This window comes from Ornithorhynchus anatinus, chromosome X5 (assembly GCF_004115215.2).
Source record: "Ornithorhynchus anatinus isolate Pmale09 chromosome X5, mOrnAna1.pri.v4, whole genome shotgun sequence".
Classification (NCBI taxonomy): domain Eukaryota; kingdom Metazoa; phylum Chordata; class Mammalia; order Monotremata; family Ornithorhynchidae; genus Ornithorhynchus; species Ornithorhynchus anatinus.
In genome coordinates, this window is record NC_041753.1 from 52,623,596 (window position 1) to 52,636,592 (window position 12,997).

The window sequence follows — 12,997 nt, forward strand, 5'->3', positions numbered from 1 at the left end:
CGCTTAGAACAGCACTCAAGCACAAAGTAAGTGCTTAACAAACACCATCATTCTTATTCATTCATTCGATCGTATTTATTGAGCGCTTGCTGCGTGCAGAGCACTGTACTAAGCGCCTGGAGAGTACAGTTCGGCAACAGATGTAAATTCTCTTCCCCTCTTCAAATCCCTACTTAAAGCTCACCTCCTCCAAGAGGCCTTCCCAGACTGAGCTCCCCCGTTTTTCCCTCTGCTCCCTCTACCCCCCCTTCACCTCTCCACAGCTAAACCCTCTTCTCCCCCCTTTCCCTCTCCTCCTCCCCCTCTCCCGTCCCACCCCCTCAGCACCTTACTTGTCCACTCGACTGTATATATCTTCATCACCCTATTTATTTTGTTTAATGAGATATACATCACCCTGATTCTATTTATTTGCCATTGTTTTTATGAGATGTTCTTCCCCTCGACTCTATTTATTGCCATTGTTCTTGTCTGCCCGTCTCCCCGGATTAGACTGTAAGCCCATCAAAGGGCAGGGACTGTCTCTATCTGTTGCCGATTTGTACATTCCAAGCGCTTAGTACAGTGCTCTGCACATAGTAAGCGCTCAATACTATTGAATGAATAAATATTATGCTATTTACCCTATGTATCAACCCTATGGTCTGATGGTACTAAAAGTATACACTTATAGTAGGTGAAAGATAATGTACGTCAATCCTCTTGCCCATCAGATGTGACTAACCTTCTCTCCTAGGTTTAGTGTCCTTCAGATTGTATTCTTTCATCTTTAAAAGTCATTCCTTACTGGGTCCATACCTTATAGGCATGTACAGAAACAGAGACAACAGACCACCTATTTTCTAGTGTTGTCTATCCATTTGTGAAAGTTCAGAATCAGCCAGGAATGTGTATGTCTAAGAACTTGGGCTCTGTCAAACTCAGCGTGGCTCAGTGGAAAGAGCACGGGCTTTGGAGTCAGGGCTCATGAGTTTGAATCCCAGCTCTGCCACTTGTCGGCTGTGTGACTGTGGGCAAGTCACTTAACTTCTCTGTGCCTCAGTTCCCTCATCTGTAAAATGGGGATTAAGACTGTGAGCCCCATGTGGGACAACCTGATTCCCCTATGTCTATCCCAGCGCTTAGAACAGTGCTCGGCACATAGTAAGCGCTTAACAAATACCAACATTATTATTATTATTATTGTGAATGCAAAACAGCGTGGCTCAGAGAAGCAGCGTGGCTCAGTGGAAAGAGCACGGGCTTTGGAGTCAGAGGTCATGGGTTCGAATCCCGGCTCTGCCACTCGTCAGCTCCGTGACTGTGGGCAAGTCACTTAACTTCTCTGTGCCTCAGTGACCTCATCTGTAAAATGGGGATTAAGACTGTGAGCCCCACGTGGGACAGCCTGATTCCCCTGTGTCTACCCCAGCACTTAGAACAGTGCTCTGCACACAGTAAGCACTTAACAAATACCAACGTTAATGCAAAACTATAAGCACTCTGCCGTTAAACCCCTAGAATTCAAACTTGTCAGCAGGAGGTCTTACTGTTCAACCATCATCGTGGAAAGAAAGGAGAGCTCCAAAGGAACCAAACCATTTACAACTTCATGGATTGAGAACTGTTCATTGCCATGATTGTGAAAATGCAGGGGTAGTCAATATGAGTGGAAATGGAAATTTTATGGGATTTTAGTTTATTTCCCCATTACACGAACTTCCCACCCTCAGGAAATTCACTTTCCGTCCAGCTCAAAATTACCGTGTAGCTTACTTCAGAGCAAATTCTATTTCCAAGTATATAGAGAATTTGAGAAGTACAGAGTTTGGAACTCTTCCAAGCACTTAGTACAGTGCTTTGCACACAGTAAGCGCTCAATAAACACCGCCAATCACCTAGAACATTAGAGAGTCCTGGTTTACTTGAGGGTTCCCCTTTAGTGCTGATGGAGCATTTTAAAACACTTTTTTTGGTGTTTTCTGGCTTCAAGGGACCAGGCCGTCTACCTGGGAATACGTAATCTTTGGTGATGTTTCAGGAGGCACCCTGAACGAACAGCTTTAAATCGCAATTAATGCATAGAAATGTGGGAATTATTCCCAGCAGCTTCCATCCCAAGACCAGTCGCGTATGGGCGCCTAGCCGAAACGGTTCGAATTTAACTCCTACGGTCACCGGACGGGTCAGAGGAATATCTTTTAATTAGAGCATTTGAGAATTTCCTACATTCGAGAAAGCTTAACGCAGTAGAGCGCCGTGATCCCATGGAAGGTCCCCTCTCCCCTTCCCCACAAACATTTCATCTTCCCAGTAGAGACAATGGACACAGTGGAACTCTCCTGCGGAGGTATCTTCACGGAACACGAGGTCGATCTTCCGAAGTTCTTACTCCCCTTTCAGAGGGGACCGAGGGGGTCTTGGGTGGCTTCGTGATTTACTCGTCTCTCCCCCGAAACGAGCTTCGCCAACGTGCTCATTAATGGAAAGGATTAAAGAGGAATGGAAGGGCAATTTATAATCGTATCTAGAAGTCTTCCGGGGGTGGTACCGGGCCACCTCTCCCTCGGAGCGGCAGGAAACGGCAAGGGTTCTAAAAAACCCAAAGAAACCCAATACATCACCACGGCACCAGCGTTTTAGGAAACGACCCAGGTGACTACCTAGGATTCCTAAAGTGGTGTTCAAAAACCGATTACCGGTCAACGGCACGGATTCCCGGCGCCGGCGCGCGGCTCGTCCTCAAGCACGGTCACGGTAAGGCGGCGACGGTTCCGGGTAGCGTTGTTTTAAACGGCACCTATGGAAGACTTGTCGATTTGTGGAATCAGGCCTCGATCACCGATGCGGATGGGCAAGAAGCAGAGGGTGGACCGTTCGATTCCTCCGCGGTCCTCCGGCGGGCGCGGCCTACCCGAAACAACAAATCCGTTCCTTCCGTCCGACACCCCCCCGGTTCCGGCTGAGAGCGTGCCAGAGTTACGTGCGGCTCGATGTGTCGATTTATCTTTTACCCCCGGCCCTCCTCCTGTCCCAGGGGAGGTACCCCCCGACATCCACGGGGTGGATGCCGTCGTCCCACCCGAAACGTGCCACTAGCTGGTCCACAGGGAGAAGAGGGCCGGGGCGTTGAGGGGCGACAGCCAGCAGTAGTCCACCACGTTGTACTGAACGTAGCCAAAGAAGAAGCCGAAGGCCACATCCGTGACGTTGTGCCGGCCCAGCATGACCCTGGACAGGCCCAGGACGAAGGCCCACAGCACCACCAGCACCCGGAGCGGGAGGGCTGGCGCCAGGTGGTGCAGGACGAACCGACAGACGAGGGCCGCCCGGGTGGCGTGGCCCGAAGGGAAGGAGTACCTGTCGACCGAGAGGGTGACGAACATGTCCATTCGATTGTGCGCCGGCCGCCGGCGGCGGACCAGGGCCTTGAGGAGGGCCACCAGGAGGAGGTCCAGCAGCAGGGCGAAGAGCAGGTTGAGCAGCACCTCCCGCCCGGCCCAGCTGGCGCTCCGGGACAGGCAGTAGACGGTGCCCGCCAGCCAAGGGATCCCGTGGCCCGAGATCTCCAGCAGCTTCAGCAGGGGCCGGGCGCTGCCCCACAGCGAGTCGTCCCCGGCGCACACCCCCAGCCGCTTGCTCAGCCACAGGTCGACGGCCAGCAGGGACCGGAGGGCGATGACCGGGAAGGAGGGGTTGAGCTTCATGCGGTCCGGCGGCGGGGGCGGGGGCGGCGGCGGGGCGGGGGAGCCCCGGCGGTGGACGGGACTGCTCTCGGGAGGGCGGAGCCGGCCGGGGGCCGCCTCCGGCCCGGGGACCCCGTCGCTCGGCGGGCTCGGCCATTCGAATCGGCCGGGCAGGGGCGCGGGGCTCCCCGGCCCCGCCCCCCGACTCTCCCGGGCCCTCCGGGGACTCGGCATCTTCCTCGACCCTCAACTGCAGACAGCGCGTGCCGGGGGGGCGGAGGGGAGAGGTGTGTCCGGGATCGGGGCCGGCTGGGGGGAGCGGGACCTCGGTCACTTCCGCTTCCGCACGGCTTCGGGGCGGAGACGGCCGCGTGACTCGGCGGAGGCGGGGCGACTCGGCTGGTCTTTCGGCCACCCTCGCCAACTCGCCCCCACGTGGGGCTCACGCTCTTCACCCAGATGAGGGGACTGAGGCACAGAGCAGTGACTCGCCCGAGGTCCCGCGGCAGACGAGTGGCGGGGCCGGATGATAATCAGCGTGGCTCAGTGGAAAGAGCCTGGCCTTCAGAGGTCATGGGTTCGACTCCCGGCTCTGCCACTTGTCAGCTGTGTGACTGTGGGCAAGTCACTTAACTTCTCTGTGCCTCAGTTACCTCACCTGTAAAATGGGGATTAGCTGTGAGCCTTACGTGGGACAACCTGATTACCCTGTATCTCCCCCAGCGCTTAGAACAGTGCTCTGCACATAGTAAGCGCTTAACAAATACCAACATTATTATTATTATTATTATAATAATAATAATGGTGAAGGCATTTGTTAAGCGCTTATTATGTGCAGAGCGCTGTTCTAAGCGCCACGGAGGATACGAGCCGATCAGGTGGGGCTCACAGCCTTCCCATTTTCCAGATAATAAAGTTGGTATCTGTTAAGCGCTTGCTATGTGCAGAGCACTCTTCTAAGCGCTGGGGGAGATCCAGGGTCATTGGGTTGTGCCACGTGAGGCTCCCTGTCTTCATCCCCATTTGACAGATGAGGGAACCGAAGCCCAGAGAATAATAATGATAATAATAATGTTGGTATTTGTTAAGCGCTTACTATGTGCAGAGCACTGTTCTAAGCGCTGGGGTAGACACAGGGGAATCAGGTTGTCCCACGTGGGGCTCACAGTCTTAATCCCCATTTTACAGATGAGGTGACTGAGGCACAGAGAAATTAAGTGACTTGCCCACAGTCACACAGCTGACGAGTGGCAGAGCTGGGATTCAAACCCGTGACCTCTGGCTCCCAAGTCCGTGCTCTTTCCACTGAGCCACACTGCAGATGAGGTCACCGAGGCTCAGAGAAGCGAAGTGACTGGCCCAGAGTCACCCAGTTGATGAGTGGCGGGCCCGGGATTAGAACCCCGACCTCTGACTCCCTAGCCCGGGCTCTTCCCACTGAGCCATGCCGCTTATACGATCTTTAGGATCATCAGGTGCTGGGTCCAGGGGAGTCTGAACTGAGGACTTCGTGCTTCTTTTCCCTCAGGAGGACAGAACAAGTCGGGGAACATGTGTGGCAGGGAGGGAAGCTCACTCGGTTGTCTTTTCCAGCACATCTTCCTCATGCGTGGTCTCTGGGACTCTCTCTGTCTCTCTTACCCACCTCATTTCCTCCCTTTCCCACTCTGTGTCACGCCCTCTCTCCTCCTCTGGCTTCCTCCACCTCCCCACCACCACCCACCACCACACTTCTCGTCCCCCAACACTGTTCTTGTCCCAGGGTTGCGTCTCAGAAAACCCGATAGCCCTTTTCAGTGAGATGTGGGAAAAATCCTTAGCGTTTTGAACTACTGACAGTTTCACTTTCCCCGATGATTTCTTTCCGTTTTAGGTCACTTGCCAGGGAGCATTCTTGCCGGAGAAGAATGTTTACCTTAGCGTTTGCAACCTGAACCAATACAGGGCAACGGAATGCTTTCCACCTGTCTTTCCCATCGAGATTCAACATACTATGAATTTTGAAAAGGTAAACTTCATTTTTCCCCTTAGGTTGTATTTTTGAAATGCTGGAATAGAATACGCTTGCCTTAAATTTGTTCCGGAGTAGATTTATTTACTTCTATTACTGAAATTCCTGTGAAAGAAAACTTACACCCTGCAAATAACCAGGTAGAATAGTAATAATAATGATAGTAATAATAATAATGGTTTTCAAGTGCTTATTTGCCAGGTACTGTTCTAAACACTGGGGTAGAGTCAAGATAATCCGATCTGGCATAATCTCTGTCCGTGTGTGGCTCATGGTCTAAGAGGGAGGGACGACTCATATTTTGTCCCTACTTTACAGGAAAGGGAGGCAGAGCTGGGATTAGAACCCAGGTCATCAGAAGCCCAGACCCACACTCTTTCCACCAGGCCAGTGTTGCGTCTCATCTTGTATCTATCGATCGATGGTGTTTATCGAGGGCAGAACACTAGTCTGAGCTCTTGGGAGAGTACGGTGCAATAGAACTGGTAGCCAGATCCCTGCCCATAAGGAACTTATAGTCTAGAGGGGGAGACGGACATTACAATGAATTGTAAATAGAGGAAATGGCAGACTATAAGGATAGGCACATCCGTACTTTGGGCTTGGGGGTGGGGTGGGGTGGAGCTGGGGTGAATATCAAAGTACTTAAGTACAAAGTGCATAGACAATACAGAAGAGAGGGTGTATAAAGGAAATGAGGGCAGCAGCCTCTTCGAGAAGATATAATTTTAATAGGGCTTGGAAAATGGGGAGAGTAGTGGTCTTCGGATATTAGAGGGAGAGAGCTCCAGGCGTGAGGGAGAACGTGAGCAGGTCTGTAGTGAGACAGTCGATATCAAGGTACAGTGAGTAGGTTGGTGATAGAGGAGTGTGGGGAGTGGGGAGAGAAAGGCTCTCTCTTTCCTACCTCACCTTGCCAATTTCTTACTACAACCCAACTGCCAACATGACATTCGTTTCCGAGGTGGAGCCTTGTCATCTGTGGACTCTTGCCAATCATCAGCGACATCGCCAAGAGGAAGAAATTCTGGGGATGAAATCTTCTCATCTTCAAACTAAACTTAGCAATTTAACACTGTAGTTAAAACAGCAAGCGTGATATTAGGATATAAAAGTAGTAGCCTAACATATGACAGTCGTTCCATTATATTCAGCAATGCTTGGGTTTGTAATGGTCGGGCTATTTTTAAGGTGCTGATCCCCTTTCCCACAAAACCCTTCCCCTCTTTTTTTTCCAGCTGGTTGGTTAGCAGCAGCAGCAGAACACCACCATCCAATCCCCCCCACCCCCAAAAAGCACCCCAGAATGGGCAGTGTATGCTCATGGGAGCTGTGGCTATATCCAACCTCGCCCCCATCATCCTCCTTTCTTCTCTGAGCATGCCACGCAACCCAGTATAGGCCGCAACCAGTGGTGGGCAGAGGGCGGTGAGAGTGGAGGTGCTAACAGAGCCTGGGGATTCTGCCCAGCCATCCCTTCTTGTGGGAGGCCTCCTCTTCCTCACAGAAGTAGGGGAGGAAGTGCCAAGACAGCGGCCCCTGGCCAATGGGCGTGGTGGCGATTGCCGTAGTTGCCATATAATTGGCATGGATTTGTTGTATTTAGTATACTGGGTACGGAGAAGGGGTATAAGAGAGTCAGGAGAAGTTTCAGAGTAGCGCTACAGAATGAAGCACCACCCGTGAAGAAAGGCCGAAGGATCAGGGTTCAGTCTGGAAGAGAAAAGTCAAGGGCCGATTTAATCATAAATGCAGGGGTGCCAGATCTCTGGGAGGCGAAAGGAGATGGTTGTCCTAGAGGTATCTGCGGTAATAGTGATAGTATTTATTAAATGCTTACTCTGTGCAGAGCAGTGTACTAAGCCCTGGGAGAGAATGCACAGTTATCCACCACAATCTAGAGCAATGTACTTTTTTGAACAATCCACTATCCACAACAAAATGCAATCCATTTCAGTGCATATTATCACTAAAGTGTCCTTTATGTCATTTCTTTTCCTTTCCCTAGGTGTTTAGAAATGCATCAGAGCCTGCTGATATTTTGGAACTTTTGGAATGTAGGTACTTAAAAATAGCGACTGTAAATTCAGTGATGTAAAATTGTGCCACGGTTCGTTCATTTCAATGAATTTATTTGCTGAGCACCTACTCTGTCAAGAGCATGGCACTAGTCCCTGCAATCTACAATTAAAATCTCACTGGGGTGACAGGCAGACTTAAGCTGTATATATCCAGCAGAAGCAGGAGGAAAAATGTGGATAAAATAGGTAACACCAAGAGTATGGAAAAATGAATAGAGTTCATGTAAACATGCGTAACTGCTTTCTAAATAATGATACTGCATTGTCTTCCATTTATTTACAAAGAAGTGGGCATAAAATCTGACTTTCATTTTTAAAACCCTTTCCTCAATAACCCTTTAAAATGCAGGAATAAAGATGTGCTTCTTAAAGTCATTATTTTCCATTCTCCCAAGTTCAGAGTAGGCTTCATTCAAATATATATTTTTAAAGTGATTTTTGAAGAGCTTGGCTGACCAAACCCTTGACCAGCATCTTAAAAATGTTGAGAGTCAAATAAAATAAAGAAGATAAATAAAATGCCAAAACAAAAAAGAAGTCAACTTTAGCCAGAAAGCCTCATTTCTCCTAAGGAACTGTTTCGAGGGGATTAACTCTTCCACGGAAAGTGTACTGCTTTGCCGATTAGGTCCAAACTGGGTGGGCCTGGGAGGACTGATCAATTCCAGGAGATTTAATTTAGGGTCATAAGCTTTTTGTACTGTCTTCCACGTCAGCAATTAAAACTCTTGGGTGATGGCCAGAAACCTCAAGAAACACACTGTCTGTACCTTTCAGTGATTTGCCTTAATGCTTTTCTCTCTACCGTCTGTAAATTTACAAGTGTGAAGTAATGTGCACTAGCCTAACTGTTTCTTCAGACTCAGATTTTCCCTTGCATTATTTAAAATGAAAACATGGAATTTATTAATAGCTCCTAATGATAGTTCAAAAGGTAGGTCCCGCTTTTCCCAATGAAATAGGATGCAATGGCCAAGTGTTACTGATCTGTTTACATGTTGAAAGTCTAGTGGAGCAACTTAAGTATCATCAATACAGTCTTGTATCGTTGCTTAGCATTTACAGAGCCGCACTTAAGTGCTCATGTGAAATGGCTTGTAATAAGCCTTTAATGGGAGAGTTTCTTCTCTTGTACATTAAGAAATAGTAGTGTCTGTTCCCTTCTTACCTGAGATGCAAACTTTGCTTTCTGGAGGGGAAACAGTCTCCCTGCTCCCCCTCTTGCCTTCTCCGTGATAGTCAGTGTCAGTATGAAAAAAAAAGCTTATGGGTTAGAAATATGTCGCTTTTTCTGTTGTTCTTTCCCAAACGTTTTGACGGTGCATTGCATCACGTGGAAACTTAGTGAATAGGGCACGGTCCTGGGAGTCGGAAGGTCGTGGGTTCTGCTCCCGGCTCCGCCGTTTGTCTGCTGTGTGACCTTGGGCAAGTCACTTTACTTCTGTGGGCCTCAGTTACCTCATCTGTAAAATGGGGATTGAGACTAAGTCCCAGGTGGGACAGGGACTGTGTCCAACCCGACTTGCTTGTATCCACCCCAGCGCTTAGTACAGTGCCTGGCACCCAGTAAGTGTTTAACAAATACCACAATTATTATTTATTGTTATTACTACTACTACTAGTACGCTCATCCACATTGGGATGTGAGGCTGCTCTTGCCTGCCCCTGGCTCCAGGGACCATGGGAGCAAGCCAACCAGAGCTGCTGCAGTCCTCTCTTGCCTTGTCCACAAGCCTCTGCTGCATACTGCTGCTTCCCCAGGCCCAGAAGAGGTTCAGAAGCCCTGGGCAGCTCTTCCTCATGGGGGCCAGGGTCAGGATGGCATCAGGCCCAGCTCCGCTGAGGACGACAGGAACCCCCAGGGCCGGGATTACGAACGCCCGATTGGAGGCAAGAGGTGGGACTGCCATCGTGGCTCCTCCTCCAGCCTTTTTTTTTTTTTTGTGGTATTTGTTACTCACTTACTGGGTGCCAGGTACTGTACTAAGCTCTAGGGTAGTCATAAGCTAATCAAGTTGAAACAGCCCATGTCCCACATGGAGCTCACAGTCTTAATCCCCATTTTACAGTTGAGGTAACGGAGGCCCAGTGAAGTGACTTGCCCAAGGTCACCCAGCAGACAAGTGGCACACTCGGGATTGGAACCCAGGGCCTTCTGACTCCCAGGCTCGCACTCTATCCACTAGACCACACTGCTTCTCTAAGGTGCCAAGGGATGGATTGGGCTAGTATGGCTGCCTGTCCTATCCAGAATGCCATAGGGGTGAAGCAGTTGGCTTTGTCCATACGGTGTCAAGCTCCTTGGGATATGTTCTCTTTTGTCCCCCTGGAGTTGGTGCTTATGAGTACTGGTATTAGTTAGTGAGCTCCTACCGTGGGCAGAGCACTGTATTAAGTCTTGGTATAAAACAGGAAGGGTAAAAGTCATGGACCCTGCCCTCAAGGAGTTTCATTCTAATATCAATTTCAGGATACGTATTAAAAATGCTAAATCGTATATCCATTTTATATAATTAGGTAGCAGAGCAACATCCCATCCTTTAACTTGTTTGCATATGGTGTGATAGTCAAGAGTGTTATAATGATAATATCTGTGGTATGCGTTAAAGGTTTATTATATGCCAAGCATGGGAGGGGGTGGATATAAGATAATGCAGGTCCTGTCCCAAAGTCTGTATCCCGCATGGAGTTCACAGTCTAAGGATGAAAAAGAACAGGTATTTAACCCCCATTTTACAGATGAGGAAACCGAAGCACAGAGAAGTTGTGACTTTTCCAGGGTCACACTGCAGGCAAATGACAGAACTGGGATTAGAACACAGGTCCCCTGACTCCCAAGCCCATGTACTTCCCACTAGGCCAATCTAGAACTGGAAGATCTATCTTGGATGTCACTATAGATAGCATCAAGTTCTTTAGTACGCAAGTGTCTCTGGATGTGCATAATTAAATCCAACCTGGTATATCCCCGAAAATTTCAGGGCGCACTTAAGAGCTCCTGTAGTCACCCTGAAATGCAGTGCCCACTAAGTGTAATTCACATATATGTAATGTTCACTGTGGGATAAAGAACAACAAGTGAACCTTGAGATTTTAGGAGGAAAAGTAGCCTGTCATCAAAGAGAATAAAACCCCATTCATTTAGGCCTCACTAACTTGCCATTCACAAAGGTGTACAGAAACAAAAAGGAGACATTCCCAAGGTACTGTAGTATAACTACCCTTAACCAAAAATACTTTATTGATTCAGACTGGACCCTCTCCACATTATATTGAATTAATCAATCATATTTACGGAGCACTTACTCTTTGTAGAGCACTGTATTAATTGCTTGGAAAAGTACAATATAACAGAGTTGGGAGATGTATTCCTGGCTGACAAGAAGCTTACAGCCTGAAGGAGGAGCTTACAGTTTGAAGGAAGAGCTTACAGGCTAAAGGAGACTAAATGTACGGTATCATTATTATTGTTATTGAAATTCCAGTGTGTCAAAGATCCAGTTATATTCTCACGCCACGTGTGAATTTAACTGTTACAGTTGACTTCTGATGAAGTATTTTAACTGTGGCCTTTTCAGTCACCTCCACACTCACAATGATGTCTTCAAATACGAAGGACAGCTATCAATCAGTCAATCAGTATCCAGTGCTTAGAAAAGTGCTTGGCACATAGTAAGCGCTTAACAAATACCATCATTATTATTTATTGAGTGCTTCCTGTGTGCAAAGCACCATACTAAGCTCTTGGGAAAGTCAAATGAAATAGACTTGGTAGACACAATTCCTGCCTTACAGTCTAGAGGGAAGAGGATACAATATTTACAATACTGTTTTTTTCCCCTTTTTTCAGGCTACACCACCAAGTTTGAATTAATTCAACTAGTGCATCCAGGTAATTGTTGTTAAATACTTTTAAAAAGGGAATTAATTTAGGATTTAAAGGGATATAAATTTGAATAGGTACTTTAAAACACAGGTAATTTCTCTGTCAGTCTCTGTCTCCTCTTCCTCCTTTCTCTCTCTCTCTCTCTCTCTCCCTGTCAAATTTTCACTAATACCATAGTTAGGTTTTTGTAATAGTTGAATGGTGGTAACTTGAAGAAATAGTAAACTTGTCCTAAAGGTATTATTTTCAATTGACTGATTTGTTTTTGTTTGATATTTTTAGTGTTTTTTGGGGTTTTTTTGATGATTTGTTCTGCCAGATTCAATTATTAAAATCTCATTTGAGATTGGCCCAGGGACCGATTTACCGATGGGTCCTAGAGTCCTGGCCTAAAGTGGCAAATTTTGAACGTGGCATTTTTGTGAACAGTTCTCCCTGAAAGATAAGGTGGCTGCACTTGGTTTGTGCAGATGGATGCGTAAGAATGTGCCCAACTTTCTGTACCTGAGTGTTGAGATTGCACTGAAAATGATAAGCAGCACCCAGCTACCAGTTATACTGCAGATTTTTTTTTTTTATGCCTTTAATGGATTAAAAAATATTTACACTCAAAACAGATGGTAGATTAAAATCCTTGGCAATTCTTTCAATTGAATCATCAACCCCCTGCCCTGGATCACCTCCACAGTCCGCTTCCTCTGCGCTTGTGCTTGAGCTGCGGAACATCGCTGGTGTAAATCCAGACACCAGGCTGACGTCGTCCATTTAAAGTTCATCCTCACTTGCTTTAACTCTGCCCTCTCCTCCACCGGGTAATGGTACGTCACTATTCTTATTGACTCCCTTGCCCGTGGCCCTCTCCAACTGTTTCAGGCTTTTAAGTCCCCACTCATACCCATTGTCCCCCCCACCCCTCCCATCTCTTGGCCCTAATGACCTTGCCAACTACTTCATTAATAAAATTGAAATCATTAGGTGTGAGCTCTCCAAAATCTCCCCTGCACCTTAGCAATCCTTGCCTCCTGACCGCTCCTCGACTTTCCCGTCCTCGGCAGTATCTCAAGAGGAGGTCTCCCGCTTCCTCTCAAAATCGACCCCGTCCCCTCGCACCTTATTAAAACACTTGCCCCCTCTCTTCTTCCCTCCCTGACTGCCATCTCAAGCCCTCACTGTCCAGTGGCTCCTTCCCCACTGCTTTCCAACATGCCAGTGTCTCCCCTTCCTAAAAAACCCCTCCCTTGACCTCACAGCTCCCTCCATTTATCACCCTGTTTCCTTCCTCCCATTCCTCTCTAGACTTCTTGAGTGTTTACACCCCCTGATTCCACTTGCTTTCCTCCAATTTTCTCCTCGA

The 12,997-nt window shown here is 48.1% G+C and overlaps 2 protein-coding genes across 4 annotated transcripts in view; one reads left to right on the forward strand and one right to left on the reverse strand.

Annotated features, from left to right (window-relative positions):
• Positions 1-12,997, forward strand: part of SPATA6L (spermatogenesis associated 6 like) — a 39,120-nt gene that overhangs the window by 1,331 nt on the left and 24,792 nt on the right. For all 3 annotated transcript variants that reach the window (XM_029055851.2, XM_029055853.2, XM_029055852.2), the window contains exons 2-4: positions 5,539-5,673; positions 7,685-7,733; positions 11,608-11,649. In XM_029055851.2, coding sequence (XP_028911684.1) covers positions 5,539-5,673; positions 7,685-7,733; positions 11,608-11,649 — 226 coding nt within the window. The remainder of the gene's footprint in view (positions 1-5,538; positions 5,674-7,684; positions 7,734-11,607; positions 11,650-12,997) is intronic.
• On the reverse strand, positions 2,160-3,988 carry PLPP6 (phospholipid phosphatase 6). Its single transcript, XM_029055850.2, has one exon. It carries the CDS (start codon positions 3,897-3,899, stop codon positions 3,075-3,077), a length of 825 nt encoding a protein of 274 aa, XP_028911683.1. The 5' UTR covers positions 3,900-3,988; the 3' UTR covers positions 2,160-3,074.

Excerpts from the sequence above, each read along its gene's own strand:
- PLPP6 (XM_029055850.2), bottom strand. The coding sequence starts at position 3,899 with ATGCCGAGTCCCCGGAGGGCCCGGGAGAGTCGGGGGGCGGGGCCGGGG.